This window comes from Diuraphis noxia, unplaced genomic scaffold, assembly GCF_037042655.1.
Source record: "Diuraphis noxia isolate RWA-SAM2 unplaced genomic scaffold, SU_Dnox_SAM2 contig0002, whole genome shotgun sequence".
In the NCBI taxonomy this organism is placed as follows: domain Eukaryota; kingdom Metazoa; phylum Arthropoda; class Insecta; order Hemiptera; family Aphididae; genus Diuraphis; species Diuraphis noxia.
In genome coordinates, this window is record NW_028301712.1 from 5,739,746 (window position 1) to 5,767,596 (window position 27,851).

General features: G+C 26.3%; 3 protein-coding genes across 6 annotated transcripts; 1 reads left to right on the forward strand and 2 right to left on the reverse strand.

The window, feature by feature from the left end:
* Positions 1-9,317: 9,317 nt before the first annotated feature.
* Positions 9,318-13,165, reverse strand: RpL29 (ribosomal protein L29). Of its 2 annotated transcripts, none has more exons than XM_089220074.1 (4): positions 13,013-13,165; positions 9,773-9,835; positions 9,646-9,710; positions 9,318-9,557 (listed from the first exon to the last, which is right to left on the reverse strand). In XM_089220074.1, the coding sequence occupies exons 2-4, from the start codon at positions 9,807-9,809 to the stop codon at positions 9,396-9,398; spliced, it is 264 nt and encodes an 87-aa protein (XP_089076200.1). In that variant the 5' UTR covers positions 9,810-9,835; positions 13,013-13,165; the 3' UTR covers positions 9,318-9,395. The 2 variants fall into 2 exon arrangements, with proteins under 2 accessions (XP_089076200.1, XP_089076201.1); XM_089220075.1 differs by lacking the exon at positions 13,013-13,165 and adding an exon at positions 12,719-12,856.
* A 324-nt stretch (positions 13,166-13,489) lies between these two features.
* Eps-15 (Epidermal growth factor receptor pathway substrate 15) lies at positions 13,490-27,618 on the forward strand. 3 transcript variants are annotated; one of them, XM_089220070.1, is made up of 20 exons: positions 13,490-13,716; positions 14,024-14,068; positions 14,944-15,033; positions 15,151-15,294; positions 15,359-15,520; positions 15,581-15,691; positions 15,757-15,930; positions 17,528-17,718; positions 17,784-17,949; positions 21,274-21,429; positions 22,035-22,124; positions 22,398-22,460; positions 23,116-23,313; positions 23,372-23,542; positions 23,624-23,714; positions 23,782-23,825; positions 23,901-23,952; positions 24,052-24,104; positions 24,197-24,442; positions 25,492-25,631. In XM_089220070.1, exons 1-20 carry the CDS (start codon positions 13,690-13,692, stop codon positions 25,495-25,497), a joined length of 2,280 nt encoding a protein of 759 aa, XP_089076196.1. In that variant the 5' UTR covers positions 13,490-13,689; the 3' UTR covers positions 25,498-25,631. The 3 variants fall into 3 exon arrangements, with proteins under 3 accessions (XP_089076196.1, XP_089076194.1, XP_089076195.1); XM_089220068.1 differs by having other exon boundaries at positions 13,492-13,716; positions 25,563-27,618; XM_089220069.1 differs by lacking the exon at positions 22,398-22,460 and having other exon boundaries at positions 13,493-13,716; positions 25,563-27,618.
* Positions 19,037-20,096, reverse strand: LOC149057982 (uncharacterized). The gene is made up of 3 exons (XM_089220442.1): positions 19,992-20,096; positions 19,558-19,720; positions 19,037-19,457 (listed from the first exon to the last, which is right to left on the reverse strand). Exons 1-3 carry the CDS (start codon positions 20,094-20,096, stop codon positions 19,264-19,266), a joined length of 462 nt encoding a protein of 153 aa, XP_089076568.1. The 3' UTR covers positions 19,037-19,263.
* Positions 27,619-27,851: the final 233 nt, after the last annotated feature.

The window sequence follows — 27,851 nt, forward strand, 5'->3', positions numbered from 1 at the left end:
ATTAATGGACATTTAAAATGTTGTACGCACAATATGTCAGTAGTTCGTTGCTGGAAATCATTTTAGACGGGATTTTTTTTATGATCTACCTATACTATATAGACTATAGATGAGTGTATAACGAATAGATCTGATATAGTTACACCTGTATATATATTTAACTATGTCATCACTCACTAGATGTTCATGTTTGACTTTGACCTCTGTGGCATGTATGAATCAAACATAGATACATATATATTATATACTTTTTTATTTATCATATTAAAAATATATTATCAGTATTATATTAATGCTCTGACAAGATTTATAAAAAAAACATACATACATAAATAGATTGATATAGTTAGGTACCAACAAGGTGTTTAGGTGTACCTATTTATAACACACTGCATGTACTATTATTACTGATTATTTCGGTAAAGCATGATTGAGTATAATATACCTTTTTAACAAAACGTTTAATTTATTATTTTAACGTATTATTACCAAAGTCGAACGAGCAGTGAGCCTAGCCCAACTTTGTTGACAACGTTATCGATTAATAAATTAGTTCCCAAACAATAAATATTATTTTTATCCGTATATAATTCAATAACCGTTACAGATGCAATATTTTTAACATTTAGCATTAGGGAAGAAAATTTAATGTTATTAAAATAGGTAACAATTCCAAAATTACTATTGAATTAATTCAATTTATTATGTAGTTTTTGAGCACGTTAAAAAAGTTTATGTTTTCTTTTTTTTTAATATGGTTTTTAATAACATAATATTATTTTTATCGGAAACTTTTAGCTTGAACCATATTTTGAATTATTTGAATTGTTTGAATAAATATTTTTTGTATAAGGTCGGTCAAAATTTGAAAATGGCAACATCGCAAAGTTTTTTATGTGTAATCGTGTAGGTTTTCTTTTGTACTTCTATATATCCTTTGATACACACCGACAAATTTACTCAATCGTGTCATAAAAAAGGTGTTTTATGCTCAATCGTGTTGTACCGGTTACTTAATTATATTACAGTAGGCAAATATAATAGATACCAGTCTGTCTATTTTATTTGTTCAATTTATTGTTTTACGCCGTTGGATAATTTTCATAAATGTTTAAGCGAAATAAGCAATATAGGTATACGCCATGCACAGACTTTCGTTGTGTGGGGTGTGTTGGACGGCTTGAATACTATTAAGAGTTCAAATTCTGTTGAACTTCAGAGTTTAGTATCACGACAGTGACGAGAGGATAAACGCCAGGACACTGTATATACATATATACTATATAGGTACCTACTTACATTAGTTGTCTCCGTTTTACAAACGTAAAGATAACATAGTAAATTTTCGATTAATTATTCGTTATGCTTATATGACACATGCAAGAGACTGCAAGAACGTGTAACTTATTGATAATTTATTTGTTAATTTTAATTATGAACATACGGGAATCGGCCCAATATTACACAGGAAATCTATTCTTATAAAATGTTAATGAAAGTATTGAGTATAATTAATATGAAGCTGCTAGACATTAAAATGAACAATGTATTTATTATAGAATACAATTTAATAAGTTGCATAACATTTAGAGAAAAAAAAAACTTAAAAAACTGTTCAGATTTACAAATCATAATTAATTAGGTAAAAATAGAAAAAGAGGGATATGTGTTTGGCAATTGGTATGCAACATATTATATAGTTAGGTATTATAGTCACCTACTAAAAATGCATTCAGCCCGACGATGGTGGGAATTGTGCAGGGAAAAGAAAGGACAAGAATATTATTTATAATATACAATATAAAATAAATAAACGAATCGGTGTGTCGAGCATCCTCAATCTTCTCTCATATTGGTGTTAGGACGTTAGGTATTGGGTACTATTAGGTGTCATAGTGCGTAACAGCAATGATTATAAAACAATCGCACGCCATTCGCATTATAATAACCTATTCAGCGCGACACGTCCATACGAATGCAAAAATATTGAGCCTAATCATATTTATAATATTATATTATACGACATCCAATTCATAAAAAAAAAAAATAACTTGAAAACGATTGAGTGCCAATAATATTGTCGAGTGTCTCAGCTAGTGTCAACCAAAAATAAATATTAACATCGTGGCTTGGTGAGGCGCGGTCGTACGCTCGCGGAAACGGACTGAGCGTACGTGCCGGCCGCAGTTGCTATAGCTCCCGGATGGGTGACCACCCGGGATTTTTAGCAACATATTATCATCCTTGCCACACATACACAAACACGTGTTACAAGTGTTACAACCCTACCCACTTAAAAACCTAGGTACAAACAAATACTCAAAAATAACCCCTACCGCACCACCTCACGCCCAATGGCCTATGTTGCCGCGGGTTCCCCTAACAAAAAAAATAAATAAATAACATCGATGGCGTGAACTTTACGGAGAAATATAACAAGCACACGTGCTGCCATAACCTCATCGTTAATGCATGCGCATGCGCATGGATATTGGATATAAACGTATAGGTACTATTATATATATATATAGGTAGTATAGTTATAGTAAAAAACATGATTTGAGATATCTATTATCTTGAACAGTGGTGACTAGAACGGTTACACAATATGTGTTTGCATAAATGGTTACAATAATATTATACTTAATAAACTACATATTTTGGGTTTTTATTATTAATTAAGACCCTCGGCAATATAATAGCCTATAGGCCATTGGGCTTCGCAAAAAACAAAACTGTTATGAAATATAACATGAACTTATTCTAGATTTTTTTTTTTTGACTATTTAGTCTTCTGACGAGGGCATGCTTTGGAAAATGAGGTTGGCCAATTTAGTGAATTTATGCCGCGATCGATCAATAATAGGGCCTCATTTGTTCGAATAGTTTGAGAAGATTGTTTGCATTCAATCCAACTTGTTTACACATTAATCATGTATCATGTAAATGTTTCTGTTTGAAAAATTTTTTAATATGTATCTGAGAGTGACGCTATTGATTTTAGCTTTTCGTCACACAATAGTTAACTGAATTTTCGCATCAATGTTGATTGATGAATTGTTTATTATAATTACCTATTATGAAAAAGATATATTTAGCTCATATAATGTCATGTCATATCCAAAAACACAATTGCGCCCTACATAACACGTTAGGTATAGACCTAATCGGCTAACCTATCACAATAATTTTTCCAACAAGTTAAAATTACTACATTTTCGAAATTACTTAAATCGATACGCTTTTCGCCTTTATACATAGGTATTTTTAATAAGTATTTAGCATTTTATTAGTGGACTACTTGAGCTAATCAATTGTACCATTGATACAATTTATTAGAAGATTCAAAAAATATATTTTTTCTAGCGTCAAACATCAAATTTCGTGCTTTTTATTTATTTCGTATGGCTGGTATACAAATCAACACAGTTAAGGCCACAATATATATCGAATATAAATCAAAATATGAGTATAAAATAAAAAATAAAATAACTACAGTTAAAAATTTCGTGCTGAATGAATATCACTGTTATAAAATGTAAATAGGTAACTATCAACATTTAATTGAAGCATTTGTTTTATTATCTTTATACGATCATCAGTGCTTTAACACAACAATATAACAAAAGATGCGAAAAAGGGTAAAAATTAAAAATTAAAAATGTCTGTAGTCTACTGTTATTTGCTGTTATTATAATATTCATGAACGATATGAAACAGATATTTATCACTAAAAAGCTATATGTTTTTAATGAATATTAGATAATATGCAAACTATCCTATAAGTCTTTAGCCTCATATAATAATATGATATATGATAATAATGCTTCGACATTTTGTAAAAATTTAGACTTAAGGTCAGGTCTCCGACACTCAGCACTTCACTATTATTGCGTAAATCTTCAATTTATTCTACTTGATATATAGGATGCTACACATGCACATAGGTTTGTTTTCTCCGTCTTACAATAGTGCGTTACAGTGCAAATTTACGATTAGCAGATCGCGTTTAATTCCGTTAGTTTAAAAATTAGAGTAAATTTACCTATTATGAAATTTGATGGTAAGACATTATCTGTGTTTTTTTTAAGACAGCTTAGTTTTTAAGTGAGTTAAGCATTTTTAATTTATGATTTTTTGTTATATACGCATAATTTGCTACAAAATTGAAGTATCGTAAAAACCCACATAAAAACAAAAATAATGTTCTTATAACCAGGGCCGTAACTAGGAATTTTCCATGGGGAGGGTCCATGCCTCTTTCATATTGCCTCTTAAAATAACTTTTTTTTAAATAATAATATGTTCCTCTTCCTATATACTGCGTATATTTGTTTTATATTTCATTTTAATATTTTTTTATTTTTTCGTTCTCAAAGAAAACTTCTCATTTGCCAATCAAAATATTGAATAAAAGCCGTTGTTTAAACACAGATAATGTTCTTAAATATAAGTTTGAATAGTTTAATTAATCGAAAATTCTTCCTAATATCAAAATTAACAGCACATAACTACAATACTGAAATTTGCCATGTCGTATAATAGGTATATACGTTTAACGTTTGTGAGATGGAGACAACAAACGCATTGGTACGTTGCATCATCTTAAATATATAATTACATAGCTCATCTACTTAAAACGCAACACGATATTATTTCAAATTTTCCATTATATAAGATATTTGAGGTTAAACCTATGCAGTCCTTAAGTGTTCCAAATTAATAGATAAATACCTCAAACGTGCATTCATGCGGCATTACGTTTAACGTTACCATTGAATGGGATAGGATCTAAATAATTTTAATTTTATGTTGGTATTATAACCTGCAGGGCTACGGATGATTTATAATATATTTATAATACATAAAAGATAAACACTAATGATAGCCTAATGGCTAATTGTGAAGAATTCCTAGACATTTGAAATATTCATTGCGTCTATGAACTGTATATATAGTAATTAATATGACCTAATTCCCATAATAATTACTTATATGCCTACTTATTCCTCTATAAATAAAATAGTAAACTTGCACTGTGTAGTAAATAGTACATTAGTATATATGTGGCTATATAAACAAACGCCATTTACATATTCAAGGTGTGTGGCGATGAGCTAAGTGCTAACATGTATCACTCGTAAAATGCGAATAACTTAATAAGTGAATAACGATTTTATGTATATACTATATAAGGCGTCTAGAAAAGTTACTGTAATGAGGTTTTTTTACGTGTGATTTTATAGCACTTAGTTCACATCTTGAACATGTAAATTTTCGTATATATAGGTATACTGCACAATGTATGAGTTTACTATTTTATGTATATAGACATTAGTTGCTAGTTATTGGTACTTATATATAGGTAAATAGTTATAAATAATTAGTTTATTTGAATTCAGTTGATTAAAATCATTGTATACAAAGAGCGATCCTGAGCGGAGACTTTAAGTCTTTAATATAATATTAGGTAGGTAGGTACTTAGTTTATTATTGTGATTAAAATGGTTATTTTTACTATCAAGCAATAGTACAATAGTTAATATATAGTATCTACTATAGACTAGGTTAAATTAAATTTTGCCGAAAAAATTGTATTTTAAAACGCCATTATGTATTGAAATATCAAAATATATCTAATAATATATTTTTAAATTTTAGGTAGGTACATATAAATAACTGTTTTTAAATTACAACAAAAATAGTTAATCTTTATTTCTTGTGTAAATATTTAATTTCATACAAATTTGAACTTAAAATGTCTATGAAAAACTGTATTTACTGCAATAGATATGAAATATTTAGGCGGAATCATGTTTTAAATTTAAATGTTAAATTCTTAACTTTTTTTTTGTTTTTACATATTAATTTAAGATGCACAATCTATAAGAGAAATATTTACAATAAGCACAATGGATGGGTACATAATAGGTCATGGTTGGCTTGAATGAAGAAGCTACTCAATAATAGCACTTCATGGCGGGATAGTAGTGATTAGTGGACTATAAAAATAGTTAAGTATAGTGGCGCCAAATATTAATTGAAACTGGCAATTAAAGTAGTTCAATTGACCCACCCATCCCTTCAAACGACTGAGAAACAGACTTAACTAATTACGATAAAATAAAATAAGCGTTTAATAAAATTATAGCTGCAAGATAGGAAGTATATTATTTTACCCACTCACCCAATTTAGAAGGCAGTTCAATTGAACTACCTGAAGGCTGAAGTTATGTGTTCGGCGACACTTAGATAAGTGACCTAAAAGCTAAAAAGAAATTTTTTTATGAATTTCAATTCAAGAATAGATTTCAAAAATATTTTTTTCACCAGTTACATGAAACCCATATTTCTTTTCTTTTTTTGTACCTATTTACTTTTGATGTTTTTTAAACAAATAAATATTAAATATGAGTATTATTTCAACTTTCAAGTCACCATTAAACTATTTTATTTGACAATGAATAAGTCGTGTACCTACCTACTCGTGTATCGACAGTTGAAACAACAGTCTTTTTTTGTTTTATTAAACCCATAAATAATTTTTGATCTTAAAATTTTTTACCAAGTGATTATAAGATGATCTTACTCTACAAAAAATTGTGTGTTTAAAAAATGATTACTTTTTGCGATTTTTTTCAGCTTAAAATAGGAAAATTAATGTTAAAATCTACCTATATTCAAATCAACATAATACCTATGTATAATATATTATATTGACGGTAGGTATTATAATTTAAAATAATGTAACAACAACTATTATATCGTCGAATGAATTATTTATCATTTTACACTCCATGTAAAATTTAATTTTCTTATTTATTAGATTTTCAACCCATTTTCATTCTTCACCCAGAAACGTTAGGTACTTTAATTCAATGATTTTTTCATCAACGCTTTTAAATTTTAAAAACAGCACTGCAAACTGTTCATAGAATATAAAATGATTATTTATTATTTGATACCTACACATTTTTAAAAATATTTTATACTTATAAATTATAATATGTACATATTATAATACATAGGTAGTTAAGTTAGATAGTTATTAGTACCTAATACTTTTTAAAATTATCACTTATATTATATGTTTAAACAGATTCTACTTACCATATAAATTCAATCATTACTAAAAGTCAATCGATTAACGTAAATTATCTTTCAACGAAGATGACCTGTTGTATTGTTGCTGTTATTACAAAATTCATGCCGCTGTTAATGTATTTCATGAACGACTTAAATAATTTTTTAATAATCATGATGAGATATCTGGGAGAATCTTCATTCTACAATACAAACTAAATGGAGATAAATACTTAACAAACTGAAAAATAAATAGTAAACTTAATTAATCAATTTTGTCGTGATTAAATTTCATACCAACCTATAGTTTTAATTATTATATTGTATATATAGATATTGCATTATTATATTATATATATATATATAAATAGATATTACTATTTATGTAATGATGTTTTACTTAATATAGATAAGCCTTTTTTTGGATTGAATGTTCCCATTCATTATTATGGAGTGATGGAGCACTTATGTACTTACCCTACTTTGAATTATGGCAGAAACCTAATCGTTGTGACGTTGTGCTTTGCCAAATATGCCCATTCTTACTAGTTTGTTGTGACAGAAACCTCTTAACCGTTGAAGTGTCGCATAAAAACTTTTTAATTTAATGGTTGGCTAAATCATGTTTAAGAGACTATTAGCTCACTATATTGACAACCGGTTGATCCATTAAATGCGAGACATTACTCACATTAGGTATGTCGAGGCTATTGATATTTTTGAAAACAATCTTCTGTTTTCAGCAAAATATTTATTTTAATATACTTATGATCAGGGTTAGGACTTTATAGCATCAAAAATCCTAAAATATGCGCTATATGACCAAAAAACCCGTAAAATATGCCCTTAAAAAATCAAAAATTAAATACAAATCAACATTTTATTCAATTTATCATATATCTTTATTAAATCATATATTTATAAAAAAAAACTAAAATCTCCATTTACAGTTTAAAATTCGTATGTACTGATTAACTATTGATACCTTGAATTATGACATCGTTTGTACACAACTATTCAAAATTATCTGAGTAAATAAAAATAAAATTTCAATTCTTATTGATTCGCATTAATGAATACCATTCATAAGGAGATAAAATTGCAAAATAAAATTTCATATTTAGAGTCCGTGGAGCATTAAGCAAATTTACAGCCCACACTGCTATTTTTATCTCTATCCTATAAAAAGTGAGAAATGCTGTAAAATCCGAACCCTGCTTATTAGTGATTATAATGTTTAAATGAACTGAGTGGAGAGGTATAGACATCCAGCAAAATACTGGTCTGTTAGTCCACTCATCAAAACAGGAATTAAAAATATGTTATTATTCATGAATTTAAAATACTAAAAAAATAATACAAAATTGTTGTTTTATAATAACTTAAAATTATATTATAAAATGAATAGTTTTAACCAGTGGCGGCTCGAAGGGAGTATATTTGAATCACGTGATTCACAAATATATTAATGGGTGGTTGGGTGGGTAGGTCTTATGGTTGGAAAAGGTAGATTGGACCATTTTTGCAGGTTGGTATTTAAATATTAAATTATAAATAATAAATATAATATGTGTACTCAGCAGATAATGTACAATAATAAGTAATAACTATATTTTAGGATGGGTGGTGTAAAAATATTAAACGTGATTCGAGGGAAAAAAAGTTCAAGCCGCCACTGGTTTTAACTACATTTTTTCTGAGAGAATCTTAAATCACCCCTTATTTTAAATTCACTGTTCATTAATGTAACCGGTTGTTGCTGGCATAAATGTTTAAAATAGTATGATCGCCTATAAGGTTAGTAATTTAATGTCTTATAATAATTAATTTTATAAAATACAATTCGGGTTATTTTACTGGGATGTAATTTTTTATATTATATAAAATTATTTTTATAATATGATGCAGAATAGCAAGATTTGTTAAAAATATAATATGTAACATAAATTAAAAATTGAACTATCGTCAAATCCAACATATGAATTCATATAATGTTTTTACCATTAAATTTTATGAGAGGTCAATTCACTTTAATTTTTTAACTAATGGAGCTAAACAGCAGATCGCTGAACATAAATTTGTTATGTTATTATACCATATTTTTAATGATATATGTTATTAGCAATTTTCTAAATTAAAACCACTTAGTTTATCTCATACTACCTCATTATAAGTAAGTTAATTTATCAACAACATAAATATAGAAAGAAAATTTAAAAAAAATAAGACAAAAATTGTATTAATTATTTTAATATAATCGTTTAATTTACATGAAAGGAAACATTGATGTAATTGTTTTTAAAAAATCAGAATTATGCTTTTTTGGTTGCAGCTTTCTTCTTTCTGAATTCGGCAAACTTGGTCCTCAAAGCTGTCCTCTTTTCGCTTCTTTCAATAGCTCGGGCACATTGATCCGCAGTGGACAAATTTCCCTTTAAAGCATATTTCTGATTCCTTAAAAACTTTTGACACACCTGTGAAAACATATATGTTAGAAGAAATAATATAATCGTGACCATTTAAATGATTTTAAGAAAATTTTTTATTTTATTTGCTACTTACACCACGACGTGATTCATGTCTGTATTTCTTTGGCCTGTAAATACCATTACGATGGTCCTTACGATCTGTTTAAATAAATACATGTTATTAAATAATTTTTATACACATTGAAAATTAACAATCTTACTTTGATTGTGATTGGTATGATTCTTCGACTTGGCCATGTTTCAAGTTTAAATGAATATAATTTCTGAAAGAAAATATCAGATAAGGTTTTATTTTTATTTTCATTTAATAGGTACAACTATTTGCAATAGTTATTCTATAGTAATTATCATTCAACATATCTACATTAACAATACCTATTTAATTTATAATATTAATAATTTACTTAGCGACTTTCACAATTTTATATACAATCACAGAGGTCCAGCAGTTCAGGCATAAAAAAAAAATTAATCTTTAAGAGTACATAACAGTAGAATTTGTTGTCTCCGTCTTGCCAGTGCGTAATATAGCAAATTTACGCTCAGCAGAACACTTGTAGCTCCTTTAGTTTAAAAATTACAGTGAGTCGACCTATTATGAAACTTTATGGTAAGAACATTATCTGTGTTTGTACGTTGGTTTTTTACAATAATTCAATTACAATTTTTAAGTGAGTTATGAGCATTTTTAATGTACTGTATATTATATGCTCATAACTCGTTTAAAAATTGAATTATCGTAAAAAACCAACGTACAAACACAGATAATGTTCTTACCATAAAGTTTACGCACTGGTAAGATGGAGACAAAAAATTTTACTGTTACATACTCAATGTGAGTTTTAAAATTAATGTATGAGTTCTTTTTTGTTCTTTTTTCAATGATAAAAACATTGATTTATTTAATTTTAGTGGTCACATATAACTTTTATAAAAATTGAAAACCTACTAATTCATAGTGAATGTGGTAACCAAAGAAGTTCCACCAAATGTACGTATTAGATAAATGTATATAAATTTATAAACAATGTTCAATTTTAATTCAAAATAAAAATAAATACCTATTTATTTACAATATTTTAATACTGCTAAGTGATAATTAATGTTAATACAACTGAAACTAAAAGTTTAATTTTCAAGATGCAACAAAATATCTAATAAGCACCTATATATCTATTACAGATAATTTATTTTGTAGATAAGTTACTTTACTTCAACTCATTACTCAAATAAAATTACTGAGCTTATCATTCTAAAAAGTAACTGTTACCTTCACATTACAAAACAAAAATACTTCTTCTTAAATGTATTTCTTTAGTATCTGCTATCATTCAATAAGTAACATTTGCAGAAATAAATGTTGGTAAGTATAATAAAAAAAATATACTTAACAGTTAACAGTTATGATTGTATAACATACAATACTTAATTATTTTCAGCTATTAAAATATATTAATTATGTTACATTATGAAAACATAATTACACTTTCGTGCCGCTTATAGGAAACATTCTATGTATTTCAATAGTTAATGAATACTGATTCTGATTTAACCAACATTTTAGGTAGCCCCCCCCCCTCTTTCCACAAAAAAAATGGAAGTATTTAGTAAAAAAGAAAAATTCCATATATTCATTCGCAGAATACTAATTAGATATCCGAATTATAGACATTATAATATATTTTAATATAACCATTTTTTTCTTCTTCTAAATTTGCAATACTTTTATATTATAGTTATTACTTATTAGTTATAAGTTGTTAAAACAAATTTAAGAACCGATTAAGTTAAAATCTACCAAGAAAGTATTATCCTGCCAGACAAGTTTAGTTGATGCACATATATCTCGCATATTTTCAAAGTTCTTATCATTCGAGATATTCTTATTGTCACATTGTTTTTATTTTTGTATAACCAAATTTAAAATAGGTATATTATTCTGTTTAGAAAAAAAAAATGGGAAACAATTTTGAAAATATTATTAAACTAGGTTTAATTCAAATTGAACAAACAAGTTTACATATTTTGTAAATATATATATTTATAAATTAAATCTGTTGGTTTCACAAAAGTTTAAAAATTATTTTAATTAACTATCAAGGTCATTCTGAATTTAGGCCAGTCAAATGTTATTTATAAAATGAACATTTAGCTGTAAAAATACATCTACTAATAAACATTCAGTAATATTGACAATACCAGGTTTTTTTTTTGTATGCTAGTTAAATTTACACACTTGGGGTGGTAAACAATAATCACAACTGAAAGAATTTTTGGCACATTTTTTTTGACAAAGTGGACACAGCCATAAAGAATGACAACAATTTTTCTGAGCCACAATTGTTTGTACTTTTGCCTAAGCAGAGGGTGAAAAAAAGTTTTCGCACATGCGCATTGTGAAAAAAATTGTCCGGTACCGATAAGATTGTTATAAAAAATCCTGATTTTTCCTAGACTATCCACAGTCTAATTAATATTATTTATTATTACTTCATAAGGTTTTATGGTACACAAATTGATTATTTTTTGTGTTTTTTTAAATCCACAAATTACAAACAGCACTAAATACATTCTACATTAAATGTTGAGATAAAAAAAAAGCTGAGCAAATACTAAGAAATAACTTATTTTGTTGAAAAGTAATAAGTACCAAGTGTTTGGTTTCTCGATTTTAAAGTGCACACATGTTTAATATTACTTTTGATCGGCCTTTACCCGGTCAATATTATTTATAGTGTAATATGAAGACTGAATATGTACTGTCAATATGAAAAAATTGGATATCAATCCTTCAGTATTTATTTAGTGATAATAATATTGACCATGTGTGGTAAATACTAACAGTTCATCAGTATGGTTTTTGCAGCCATGGGTGACATTTAAGTCAAAATACATATACTCTAACAGAGATCAAACGTAATCAAACATAAATGAATACCGAGTATTGACGCTAATTAATATCGACTATCTGAGGATAGTCAATATGCTCAAACACCGTCAATAATATTGATCGAGTGAGCTTAACGTATTCTTTAGATAAGAATTTATTGCTTTATAAAATTCAATGAAGTTAAATTATTAAAATGTATTCAAAATATTATGTATAAAGTTTATATGGAATAACTAGGTAAGTTAAACATGCATACCTTAAAAAGCGGATAATCGTATTTGGTTTGTACCGAAATAAACGAAAATTAAATCAAGACACTAATTTAAACATCTTCGTTTTGAAATAAATATATAGTTTCAACACTAAAAGATAGGTACCTAACCTAATATCTGGACCATGTGACATGAGTCATTTGGAATGCGAAAGCAAAACATAAATGATGATTATAGTTTTTGGATAATATTGATATTATTAACAAATACTATTCAACTTAATAAAACAATAGGTATAAATAATATAATTGAAAACAAATTTATATATAAAAACTTACCTTGAACACGAAGACAAACGGGATTGCCGACTACACAACGACGTCGAAAACTAGAGAGTGTAAAATATATATGTATATGTTGTATAATCACAATCACTCGTGTTAGCCGTTCCGTAATCGAACCTAAACAAAACACGACGCCATTTCTAGGAAAAATTTGATAAGAGGACCTCAAATTGTAGATAATAGGTAATAGTATGTCACGGAGGATAGATACAGCTTTTACTGCCCAACACGAAGATATAAAATTTCAAAAATTAATTTAATTTAATAATTTAATAATTGTTCTATTAATGACTATTATTGAGATCGAAAAAAGGTAGAAATTATAGCCATTAAGAAAACAAAAAAATACGTACCCAACATTGCTGTAAAATTCAAAATCTTATTTTGATTTTCACACCATAGTCGTTGCTACACTGTATAAAACGTCATATATTCATTTATTTTCTGATAAAATTTTAGAAAAAAATCAATTTTATTTGTGTTTTGTTTTTACGTTCGATTATTATTTGTGTCGACAGTTATAAAAAATTTTTTTTTACGGGCACACACGAAGGACGGTGTTCCAACGAGTCAGTTGTATTTCTGTTGCCATTATTATTTTATTAATATTCCAATCAATTGGTTTAATATCGTTTCAAGTGTATTGAAGCAGTAACAAAAAATCGTTCAGGATGGCTACTTTGCCTTCCCCGAATGAAGTGAGAAAAATAATTAATAATAAATTGAAACAGAATAGTCCATTTTGAAATAATAAAATAGATGTTAACCAAATCAATTTTAAATCGAGAATATTTTGTTTTAAATTAAATTATAATGTGATTTTATTATATGTTGTATTATTAAATGGGGTAAATTGTTTACTACTTACTTGACTCCACCCTAAAATCAATTTATTAATAATTTGTATTTTTATCCTATATCTTATGATTGTTTAACATCAAGGTTATATTTTGAACCATTTTTTATTAATTTTCAATGTTAAATATATTTCATGAATAATTGTAGGTAGCTGGAAGTCACTACCCAATTTATGAAGCACTTTATAATATGGTAAGTAAATTTAATTTCTTTTATAAATTATAAATATGAAGTATTGAGTCCTAAGAGCTACACCTTTAGAAATTTTAAAATTGTGAAACAAGCATAATTCTTATTTTTAAATCCTTCGATACTGTATTAAGTATGCAACAATTTATATTATTACCAAATATTGCTATCATTTTTATTTAGGTTTTCCAAACTTAATTTTAAAATATCTTATAGTTTTAAATAGAAAATTATCTGGTTGTTGCATTCAGCCTTTCATATTTATATCTTATTCATTTTTCAAAAGATTTAGTATATCTATTTTTTATTTTCATACTCATTTCCTAAATTGTTAACATTTTAAATAATAGATGAGACAGAGCATATTTTAAATAATGTTTACTGGGTGGCTCTTTGAAAAAAATGTTTACTAGAAGAACACAGGTATAAGTTAAATCAACTTTCAGCCATCAGGTCCAATGCTTTTTTCCCTCTGAGGGGACAACAATGCCATATACATTGTATGTTAAAATATGCTCTGAAATGAGATATCGGGATACATTTTTTTCTTAAATTGATTATCTAACATAATTATAAAAGAACAGTTCAGTAGAATTACATTAATCTAAAGTATTGAGTTTTAAAATTAATTTAATTTTTATTTCATGTCTAAGAGGTTAAAGAATCATGTGATAGTAACTTACAGATTTATTCACAGCATGAGTATTTAATAGCTTTCTCTTTCTAGTTATGTTAATGTTAATATTATTTACAAGTTTTGTATTAATATACTTCTTTTTTTGTATTGTATATGTTATATTTTACTTAATTATTTTTCATAATACCTATCATATTATCTGCATATTTGATAATTCTAATTATATATTGGTCTTTTTTAGGTGGATCCTACAAATAAAGGAAATATTGGAGCAATGGATGCAGCAAATTTCCTTAAAAAGTCTGGTTTATCACAAATTATACTTAGTCAAGTAAGTTAATTGTTTTTATTTTGATTAATTTACATTTTAAAGAAAGACAAGGATCATAATATGTAATGCATTTTAATAAAAAATATACTAAAACTTTTTTTTTTGTCTGTATTGAAGATTTGGGATTTATCAGACCCAACTGCCAAAGGTTTCCTAACTAAACAAGGATTTTTTGTTGCTCTTAAACTGATTGCATTAGCACAAGCTGGACGAGATATATCAATGTTAAACATCACTCAGCAAACCATACCACCTAACATGGTACAAGTCAAATTATTTATTGGCTTTATGAAAATAATATTTGATTCAATTATTTATATTATAGGGCGAAGCATCAAAACATATAGCGAGCAAAATTCTACCTGCAGGTTTAGTTACTGCTGTTACCAATATGAATGACTGGTCTATGAAGCCTTCAGAGAGAATGAACTATGATAAAATGTTTGAATCATTAAGACCAGTCAATGGAACAGTTGCTGGAGATAAAGTAAATAGCATAAAATATTATATATAACTATAATACATTTTTATAACTGTCTCTTTTTAGGTTAAAGGATTGCTTATAGATTCCAAACTATCAGTAGACACTTTGGGAAAAATTTGGGACTTGGCCGATATGGATAAAGATGGAAAGTTAGATCAACATGAATTTGCTGTTGTATGTATATTAAAATATTTACTATTATTATAGTTTATTTGAATAAAAACGATATTTATTTTTAGGCAATGCATTTAGTTTATAAAGCATTAGAAAAATATGCTATTCCTAGTGTTTTGCCTCCTGAGTTGTTACCTCCAGCAAAAAGAAAAGGTTCTACCATGGCTAATTCACCTGTACCTGTTTTACCAGTGCTCCCTTCTGGCGCTACTTCAAATCTAGTCAAACAACCACCAAAAGTAAGTTTTTTAATTAATCTAACAAATAAATGTCATTTAATTTTCATAATCATTTGTTTTAATTATTATATGTTTATATTTACTTGTAGAAATAAATGCATATTTTATTTACATAGATATAAAAATAATTTGTATATTTCATATCATATAATTTTGATCTTTGAAGAATTAGTTTAGTATTAACAAAAAAGTACAAATCAATTTCTATAAAATTCAAGAATTTAATTAATATTAGTAAAGAAACATATTCTGAATGTAAATTAATAAGTATCTAAAATTGTTAAAAGCAATATTCCATTAATTTGTATGGGACCTGTATGGGATTTGTATTGTATGATTTACCGATAAATATGAGGTACAGATTTTATTTTTATGCATGCTACTTAAAATAATAATGTTCTTACTATAATGTTGCTTTGCTTATTATGTCTATACTGCAAAAGTACTTTTTAAATTTGATATATTGTAGATTATCAGCTACCATTCTTCTTTAAGTTGGCATTCTTAGTTGAGGTGCACCATTAAATTTTATATTACATCAATCTTTTTTTACTGGTCCTTGTTGTTTCTCATAATTGTCCACTGCAATATTCGGTGCCATCAATATTCTTTTTTTAGCAAACCAAATAATTGTTACATTTGTTACATTTTAAATCAGTAATTAAACACATACAATATTACCTCAAAACATATTTCACTCATTTGTGAAATAAAAATGGAAACAAATCACCAATTAATGAAATTATATGAATAAACGCTAAATGGCAAATATGTGTATAATATAAATCAAAAAAATACTCGTGTGGCACTATTGTCCGGGTGTACTAACCTAACCTACACTGGAGGCCTGTTTGGCAGAATTTCTAATGGGGTACCTGTAGGTTTCTGCCATGCCCCGGAGTGGTGGATAGAGGCACTTGTTCTCCAGAGACTGTGACTTGCCCGGAGAAAAATGCTGCCAGATGGTCGAGGATCAACCCGATCCGGCTGAGCCACAGCCAACGCGTTAGACCGCACGGCTACCTCGTCCCCCTATAAATATAAATTATATTTTAAAAGTACAATAAAGTTGTAAAATCCATATCAAAAGGGATAATGATTATGGAACATGATACAACATGTTCCACACATGATGCAGGTGAGGGTTGCATTAACTTATGTCTGAAATTGCCTTTCCACATTAACGACTCATCATATTTTTTGTTACACTTCTGAAACCACCTCTATATTGAAATTTTGGAAATAATCAACTTTTCGTGAATTGACAAATGTTTAGGATTCTTTTTTAATTATGCATAGTGAAATAAGCTAGGTAGGTATTTTTTAAAAATCATTTCGCATACCATAAAATTATAAATTAATAATAAAAGATTCAAAAATGTAAAAAATGTAATTTCTCATATTATATTATGAACTACATAATAAAGCAATTGGTATATATATTTATTTGTAAGCTGTTATACAATTTTTTTTATTTATTAAACCTTTTACCTTGAATTATATATTCTTGTACCATCAAACATTGTTTTGAAATCAAAACTTTTCTAAATTTTATATAATAATTGTATTTTAATATTGTCTTTAATCTAATGTTTAGAGACCAATTACTCCATCTATTGGTTTAGTGCCATTACCAGTTAAATGGGTAGTCACTGTAGAAGAAAAAGCCCGTTATGATTCTATGTTTTTGGAATCTGATGTTGATATGGATGGTTATGTCTCTGGACCAGAAATCAAAGATAGGTTTCTTAAAACTGGTATTCATCAATCAATATTAGCACATATATGGTAATTTTTAGAAATAAGTCATATACCATTGTTGATAATTATTTTATTAATTATGAATATTATAGGAGTCTTTGTGATATTAATCAACACGGGAAGTTGGATATGGAACAGTTTAGTCTTGCAATGTGGTTAGTAGAACGTAAACTCAAAGGAATTGATCCACCAGCTACACTTTCCCCTGAAATGATACCGCCAAGCAACAGAACTGGAACTCCGTCAAATGCTGTGCAAGTAAGAATATTATTATTTATTTATTTCATAAAAAAAACATTCTTAATACTTAGAATATGCTGCTTCTCTATCAGAAAACATTTTAAATCCAACCCATACAAAAATCCCCATTACAACAAAAACCGCATAAAAATATATATCTTTTTGATTTGAAATATTTAGTTCTTTAATTAATTTTATCTCCACTATTCCAGCTAGATCATCAACTTGCCAACATCTAAATATAAAAAATTCTTAGTATATAATTAATGTTTAGCAATATTGGTACTTGTTTGTTACCAATCCACTACCAAACTGTTTACAATTTATCATCAGTTGACTTTACACCACTAGTCTTTACATAATCTAAAATTTAAAAATTCAATATTTATGATTTATCTATATTTCAAAGATAACTTATGTTTAGATTAATCTAGTATGAGATTTATTTATGGAAAAAATGATAAATAATGTTTGAAATTATATTTTACTTGTGTTAATATTTTGTTTACTTGTCGTTAAATTGTAGGTATGTATGATTAACTGGGCCTTCTTTAAAAATATTATTTTCTTATTTTAAAATGTTGTTAAAAATAAATTTTAAAGAATTATTTTTATCAATATTTTATATTGACATTCAATTAAAAAAATGAAATGAAAAACCTAATCTAAGATATTAATAAAATCATCATCTATGCTATTATAAATAATTTTAAACAATTTAGTACTATAATTATTAATTTACTTTTATTTGATAATTTTGTATTGTTAAATAATAAATAATAATAAATTATATTACAACAAACAGTCAATCTGATGATTTGGTGATGAATTTTACATAGTGTGGTAGCGAGGCAACAACTAACAACTGTAATATTTATATTTACGTAAAAATTCTTTCATCTTCTTCGGTAGTATTTTTAATAATTAGTCTATTTAATATATCAATCGTTATTCGTTCATTGATTGATAAAATGATCTGGTTATTTACCCTCCATTCATATGGAGCATCTGAATTTAAATTCCTATATATACATTAAGAATTACACTAATTAATTCTGTTGTGTCTTAAATATAACTAATAAACCAAATTGATTCCTAACCCAGGACATGTTATAGTAAGTTGTTTATTTAAAAATGTAATTATCACAGAAGTTTCTATTTTTGGTGGCAGTTTAGGTATTATTTGTAATGGTGAATATATACCAGCAGAATTATTAACTTTTTCTTTTACATTCCCCTGCATATCTTTTATCTCAAATACATCATCGTTATTACATTTTACCTTGAGTAAATAGATGAATACTAATTAAAAATGCTTGTTTTATTAAATAATTATTTTACTTGGCAATGTTCAATCATTACTCTTATTGCTGTATTCATTATTTTGATACCATAATAACCATATAAATCTAATAAACTACTTTCACATGGCAAACCAGTGTCAAAAACTGCCATTAACCTTTGTAAAACGTGTATTTTTTTTCTGTTATTTTTATAACTAATATTCACTTCATTAATGGTATCATCTGTAATTAAAAAAAAAAATCCAAGTTGTTTATTCTGATTTTTTTTTATATTTGTAGGTATTTTTATACAAATTTAACACATACTTAGATTTTTGTTTACCTTTTAATGATACAATACAATGACCAAATTTAATTTTTTTTCCCATCACTTCACATTTGCTACACGATGACCACTGAGTCCATTGATTCCAAATCTTCAAATTTGCATCGTCTATAGTTATGTTTCCAGTTGTTGTAGAATTAAAAAATGTAGTATTGTTCATCTAAAATGATTTCATACATTTATATTTATTTTATTCGATAATAAATTTATTTTATAAATGTTTGGTTATTGCTAATACTGACAATTTTAGTTTTTCTACAATAGTTAAAATAAAATTTAATGTAATTGATTAAAATGAGGTGGAAAATATTATGATATATTATATTTTATTTTCACTACTGTTGATGATCTCACTAACCAAATTTTGACACCCTAGAATTGTCAGTTGTCGCACGATAACCAAAAAGTACCTTTATTTTGTATCTACTTACATCAATTATTAGCTCTTTATTATCATTAATAAGTTCAATAAAGTAAGGCCCTGCTTCACTATTATACAATTTACATTGATAGAAACCACTTTTAGATTCATCCATATTAATTATAGTTAAAGACAAGTCTAATGGGGAAATTTGAAAATAATTATTTTCTTCTATTATGCTTAAATTATTTGAATTTCCTATCCATGAATAGTACCATACATTTTTGTGATATACATCATTAGGTGAAATACATAGTTCACATTCTAAGCTATTAATAACAAAGAAATTATTTGTAGTTATATATATACTATGTAAATGTTACTAATGTAAGTAATGTCACTGACGAAACTCAAAATCAGAAAAACTTCAGAAGTTCCAGTTATGTATGCATTATAATATGAGTTATAAGTAGTTATAACATTAATTAAGAATTACATTTAATCCATTACCTTAAAGATGAGCTTCTAAATGTAGTTATTACTTTTGCTTGGAAAATATTATTTTTGTTAATACTTTTAAGAAGTTCTTCTAAACACTTATAATACAAATCCCATAGTTCTTTATTCTTGTTTATTTTTATAATATTGTTTCCTGGATAGTCAAGATAAGAACTGGGTTTTGGTCCTACTTGAGAGATTCCACGAGTTTTATTCCAATTTTCTTCTAGAATATTTTTTGTTTTTTTTCGCAAATTTCTCCATTTTGATTTTAAATCAATAGATATTATATTTTCTGTTAATAATAAAACAAATATTGTTGTAGAAATTACATGTAAATATATCATTTTAAGCTGACATCTTTTTAATTTAATTTGTTTAATTAAACAGTTTTATTAATACTTCTAGTAACCAAAGCTATTAAATAACATTGTTTATGTGGTGATTGCTTACTGATGACTATTATAAAACAATAAAGCAGTTACAGTTTGGCTCTTTGTGAGCAAAGTATTTTATTTTATATGAGTTAAATTAGTGGTTCTCTCTTCTTAACCTTGGGTTGATATTAAATTAGAGCTGTGGAGATTTTTATAATGAACCGCAATGGGTTCACATAATGTAATTATTTTAATATTTCTGCTTGATTTTTATGAGTATTATTATTTGTTAGTATGTATAATTAAAATTTTTTATTGTTTTAAGGGGTTCAAAAGATAATTTAAAATTTTAGGGTTAGGCTCAAAAGGCCGAAAACCACTGAGATGTAGAATAGTAATTTTTAAAATATAATTATATTGTGAAAATAAAAATGAATGTATTTTGATTTATTGATTTAACGATTATATTTTCTTAAGATTTTAGAAAAGCCTCCAATGTATTCAAACCCAGAATTGGATATGATTCAAAAAGATATTGATGAACTAGTCAAAGAAAGACTCATTCTGGAAACAGAAATTGCTCAAAAAGAAGCTGATTTGAAAATACGTTCTGGTGAAGTCAAAAGTTTACAGGTAAAATTATTTCTTTTTTTTTTGTATTTGTTCATTGATACAATATTATCGATCTTTGTCTATGTGTTTTCACTTGGGAAGGGTAGAATATGTCTCACACACTTGCCACCCACCCACTCTCCAAGAAGAAAATTTTCACACATGTGAACATCACAACTAGTAAAGTGGGTCCAGCTGGGATGGGAAAAATCGGAACTTAGACAGAGGAGACCTTAAAAATAGTAAAATAGTATTTTTTGCTCTATATCGTGTTAAAATTGATGACTAGTGCAGTCATTGCCAGCTATGTGATTATTTTACTACTCTACCTGTAAATGATTTTTGATATAAAAATTTGGAAATAAAAATGTTAAAGATTATTTTTGAAACTGAGTAGGTAATTGAAAAAATATAAAGAAACATTTTAAAATCTTTACAATAAATAAAGATGTTATTAAAATATTATATATTTTCACCAATTTTTATTTAGTTGTAAATAAGGTTATGTATTAAACTATTTGAGTAATCATCAAATAAAATTTTTTTTGTTTATTATGTTCTGTAATATAAAGTTTGGTTTTACTTTTAATTAATACAATTATTATTTAATACAAATGTATTTTTAGGGAGAACTAGACACCTTATCTGCTACTCTAAAACAGTTGGAAAATCAAAAAGGCGAAGCTCAAAAACGACTGAATGATCTTCGAAACCAGGTAACTTAAATTTTAATCAAATTAAACCAAAATATAACCGATCTAAATCGGTTATCTAAATAACCGATAAGAATTTGGTACCTATTAGTATTTTTTTTTTTTTTTTTTTTGATTTGACTAACACAGGGCGCATTTTACTAATTCATACTCATAACATTTTTAATTTGTTTTGCATTCTAGTCATGTAACACTGATTTTACTGATTGTTTGCTTATTAATTTATTATTTTTATTCATCCTTTTAACTTGCATGTGCATATTTTCACCATTTTAGACTCTGTTGGTAGAATCTGAAATAATCAACATCAATCAGAAAATTAAGGCTGAACAAGTACAGGTATTTTATCCTAAACCTTAGCTTTATCATCCAGCTTATTTTTTTACTTAACTGCATGTTAAATTAATACACTTAAAGTTAAAAAATTAACAACACGACTTAGAAATTCTATAAAACGTGTTAAAAAATATATCTTATGAGGTAGATTGTGGTTTCATGTTTTCTCTGTGGTTAATACTGGAAAGTAGAATCATAGTGGCCAATATTGTGTTTACATATTTAAATATTATTAATTAATTAAATTAGATAAAATTTAACCTATTTATAATAATTACTGTACTTATATGAAAGGAAAACAGTGTATTGAAACTTATGGTTGATCACTAAAGATAGTAGGTTTGATTTTTCCAATACAATTTTTAAATAATATTTGTTCCGTTTTAAATATAATAAATATAGTAATCCTAATCAAAACTAAACTCTGCGAATAATTCAACATAACATCTGTTATATATCCGGTAAAACGCTTACAAACTGGAATAAATCACTTTTATTCTGTAGCCTATTTAAATTAGATAGCTAAATGTTATCATTACTAATTGAATTTTCATTTGGTCTTAATTCATTTTTAAAAGTTCTGAAGCCGCATTCTACCCTTATTAATTATTATTTATGGATGATAAATTAATAAAAAATATTACATTTTATTCAATAGGTAGACAATCTTCGCAAACAAGCTGATGAGCAAGAACTTACATTAAAAGTGCAAGAAGCTGATCTTTCCTCTAAAAAACAAGAGCTTGAAGAGCTCAAGAGTCTAGAACAAAAACTTGAAAAAGATCAGGCTGAAATGGGCAAAAGATTAGATGAGCTGAATAACATGTTGCAAAATTCCCAACTACAAATAAGCCAAGTAAAATTAATCATAGAAAAATGTTTAACACATTTTTTAATATGTTATGTTTCGTTAGTTTAAGAATAAAGTAAATCAATTGGAGGAGAATAAGCGTCAAATGGAAAATACAATTGAGTCAACAGAAAAAGCGTTGGCTGAAGGAAATGTTTATGCAATCCCAGATTCTTTATTATCATTTAATTTAGAATTCCGGGATCTTGAATGTAGTAGACTTCTAGGAAAAATTGTAAGTTACAATTTAAAAACAACATTTTCTATTTTTTTACATTTATTTCTTGAATTAACTTATTCCTTGCAAATTTTAAAGGTTGACAATAAAAATTCTTTTGAAAATGTTAATGGTTTTACTTCTACAAACGGAACAAGTGGATCACGTGATGAAAACTCATTTAAAACAGGTAATTAACTTAATTTTGTTAATTTTGTATCTTAAAGTTTTTTAATTGCTTAAACATTGTTCCATAGATTTCTTCACAAATAATGATGCGTTTTCCACAAACAATAAAGCAGTATGTACAATTGTATATTATATAATTATAATATAATATGATATGAATCCTTTATCTATTTTTATTATGCTATAGGGAACTTATTCAAATGATCCTTTCACTTCATTTGATGATTCCAGAACTAGAAGTAAGTTTTTTATTTTTACAAAATAACTCTGTAATTCAAATGTACAATAAAGTATTAATTTATTATCATATTATATTAACATAATACATTTATTTTTAGGCCAAAGTACTGATCCATTTGGAGGCGAGACAAATGTATCTAAATTGTCTGATGTAAGTTATTTATTCTTTATATAATTTAAAAAATTAATAATTCAATAAATTAATTTTTTACCATTAAATTAATATTTCTTTTAAATCTAAAGAGACATGAAGATAAAGATGAGTTTGGTTGTGATCCTTTTGCCATATTACATGCCCCAACAAGACCAAGTTCAGCACCACCTCCACAGCGACCTGAAAGCCCTACTCCAGCACTTCCCCCTAAGAAAGGAAAACAACCACCACCAAGACCTGCTCCACCAAGGCCCGCACCATATCATGCACCAACATCTCACAACAGTTCTTCATCAAGTTCAGAGTTTGCCGATTTTGCGAATTTTAGCAGCAAGGTAATTTGTTATTACAATTTATACATAAAACACATTTTCAATTCTTTTCTTCATTTCTTAGGCACTGGTTTGTTATCACTGTACAAAAAATTATATTTCTCAGCCACTCAATAATATTTGATATGTTCTGTTACTATTATAATAATAACTATAGTTATTAATTATAATCATACCTACTTTTTTTTATTAAAAGCAAGTTATTATTGTTATCATATTTATAATTTCTGGAAATATTTGATAAAAAGTTATTACATTATTATAGATGACGGAGTGATAATAAACTAGTATCATTTATTATTATGTGTGTTTGAAACTACTGTTGAAACTACCTTCCTTATATTGATTGAATGTTTTTTTGCATTCTGTGATAGTGTGTTTATTTTATACATTTTGCATTTCATTAAAATTATAAAATTATTTGGGAAAATCAAGTATTGTATTTTTTTTTTAATATTACCAATCTGGCTATTCAAAATAATATAATTTTTATTGATAAACTAAATACACAGTGGTAAATAATATATTCAATAGATATACCATAAAAATGATTATTGTTACATTAATAGCTATTAAATGTGTTATATAATTGATAATACAATAAAGATATCAGCATAAATATTTTTGGGCTGTATACATGATACAAAAAAAATAAAAATAAATAAATATTGACCAATATTTTGTAAGGTTTTCATTTTCAAACATATAATTCATAGATTTTACTTGTATAGAATTGGTATGCTATTGTTTTATAATTGGTTGTGTTCTATAGATTATTTAGTTATAAATACATCTTAACTTAATGACTTAATTCCATGTTGGAATTTTCTCCCTATTTTAAAAATCTGATATAATATCTAGAGCTTGAAAAATCAAATGTGTATATGTTTTGTTAGATATTTGGATTCTTTTAAATATTTAATAAATTTAATCCATCCCAATGAATATTATAACTACTTGTAATTATATCAAAGTTACTAACACAATTGTTTTTTGGTTTTTTTTATTTTTTTAAATTTTTTTTCTTTTATTTATTTTTTATTTCTTTTTAGAAATAGATATGATTTTTATTATTTTTTTATTTTTTTATTTTTTTATTATTTTTTTTTCGTTCCATTCTTAGTTTTCACAGAGTATCAAGACAGAGCCTAAAGCAGTTTCACAATCACATAGTTTTGAATTTACTGAAGATCCATTCAAAGACTACAGATATGATGATCCATTTAAAATTGATCCTTTCTCAGATACAGGATTTGAAACGGATCCTTTTGGCGATGGAGCATTTTCTTCTGACGAATCCCATAAAGTTATTGTTAGTGATGAACAACTTGCATGGGAAGCCCAAAATAAATTTAGAATGGAAGAAGAAAAAGAACGTTTAGAGCAAGAAAAGGCAGATTTCGAATTAGCCCTTAGGCTTAGTAAAGCCACGTCTTCTGATAATAGGTCAAAAATTTTACTATAACTATAGAAGTATGTAAAAATGCAACTACCAAAAATTAAACTTTGTATTAAAAAAATATATTAATTTATTAGTTATTTGAAACTGTAATAGGTACAATAATGTACCAATTTTATTTTTATTTATTATTTAACATTGGAAATCTAACACCATTCTACTCAGAAAATTGTAGTATTATATTTTGTTACATACATTTTTATTTTTTATCAAATTGTAATTATTTTAACCTCAAAAAATTCATTCATTTTTTCATGGTGGTGTACAAATGATAATTTAATAGATAAACCTGCAGTTCTGTATTACTTTCCAACTTTAAAAACAAGCATTATATTAAGTTACGTTTCAATTTCATATAAGTTTTCTCTAATTTTTCAAATGAAAGTTAGAACAAATAATTTGAAATTATCTAATGTCTAAAGTTAGAAAAATTTAAATTATAATTATAATACTTATCTATTAGCACAATATGAAAGTTAAGTTGTTAACTTTTAGACTAATGTTAGATTGATCCTGAGTCCACATTTTAAAAAGTACATAATGTTGAGCACACTGCATATGAATACATAATCTAGAGTACTTCTAATGCTAATTATAAAATTATTTTGTTACCAATAACAGGTGTAATTATTTACGATTCTAGATGATATGTTGAATTTAATTTGAAAAAAATCTTTTTAAGAGTAAGTGAAAAACTATGATAATGATTAACAATTGTAATAAATATTTACAGAATTGTAGTTCAAAAACCACTGCCCCATATCTCTAATATATATTATGGTGTTACTATAACCACTAATCAGTACCAGTATAATATTATAATTATAACTGTTAACTATTTACCTATTAATTATCATTATCGACATTATCCTATTATTTATTTGTATCTATGATATTACCTATATGGAAATTGTAGCCTATATTGTTACCATGTTAATTGATATTTTATCTCTCTTAATTTGTTATGTATGCTGTAATGATATTATTACATCACAAATTCTTAACATTTTTCTTAAAAATAAATCCTAATGTAATTTGTCACAAAAAAACGAGATTTAATAACAAGTATATTTACTTGTATATTATAAATCAATGGCCATCAATTTTAAGTTTTGTTATATTTTTTACACTGTTGTTATTTTTAATTGTTGTTATGGAACATTTTTAGTGGCAAATTATATAAAAGAATAATTTGCTTATTCTAAAAACGAGCTTTTGAATGTGTTTGTACATTTTTTTTTATATCTAGTAGGGAAGACTAAACAAATTATATAATATATCAAACGTCTTCTATATTCTCCCAATAATTTTTTATTTAATACAAAGTAAATAATAAATGATATTACAATCAACAACAATTGAATTTAAAATGGCCATGCTTACCTCACATTTTCACGTTGATATAAAATTCCAAGTAAAATTATTTTGTTTTGTTTTCTTCTGTTGTCCTTCTAAATTTACATAGAATCGTATTATGTGACAAGTATACAATAATGTTTAGCTGCTGTTTCTATACAATTTGTTATTTTCCTTGTCCTATATAATATTAACTTTTATTTTTAAGATTTAGCTAATAATTAATTATTATTGGCTATAGTAGGATATTTTTTAGCATCATGACTGTATGTTAATTGTTGGAAACTAATACTACTTTTCTGCATTCCATTCGTTGATAAATGTGTATCAAATCTAACAATAAAATGGTTGATATTATTAATAATATTTGTTTTTTGTTATTGTGATAATAGTCAATTTCATGGATTATCTATTTTTATTTGTTAAAAGGTTATACTAAATGATATGTAATGAACTAATGAATCTGATGAAAATTTTGCTGCAAAGTTTAGTTCGGGTTATGTAATTATGTATTGTAATTTATTTCAAGTTTTTTAAGTAAAAATTATAGGTACTTAGTTATTACTCATTAGATTGTATTGTTTGTTGTCTTGTAAA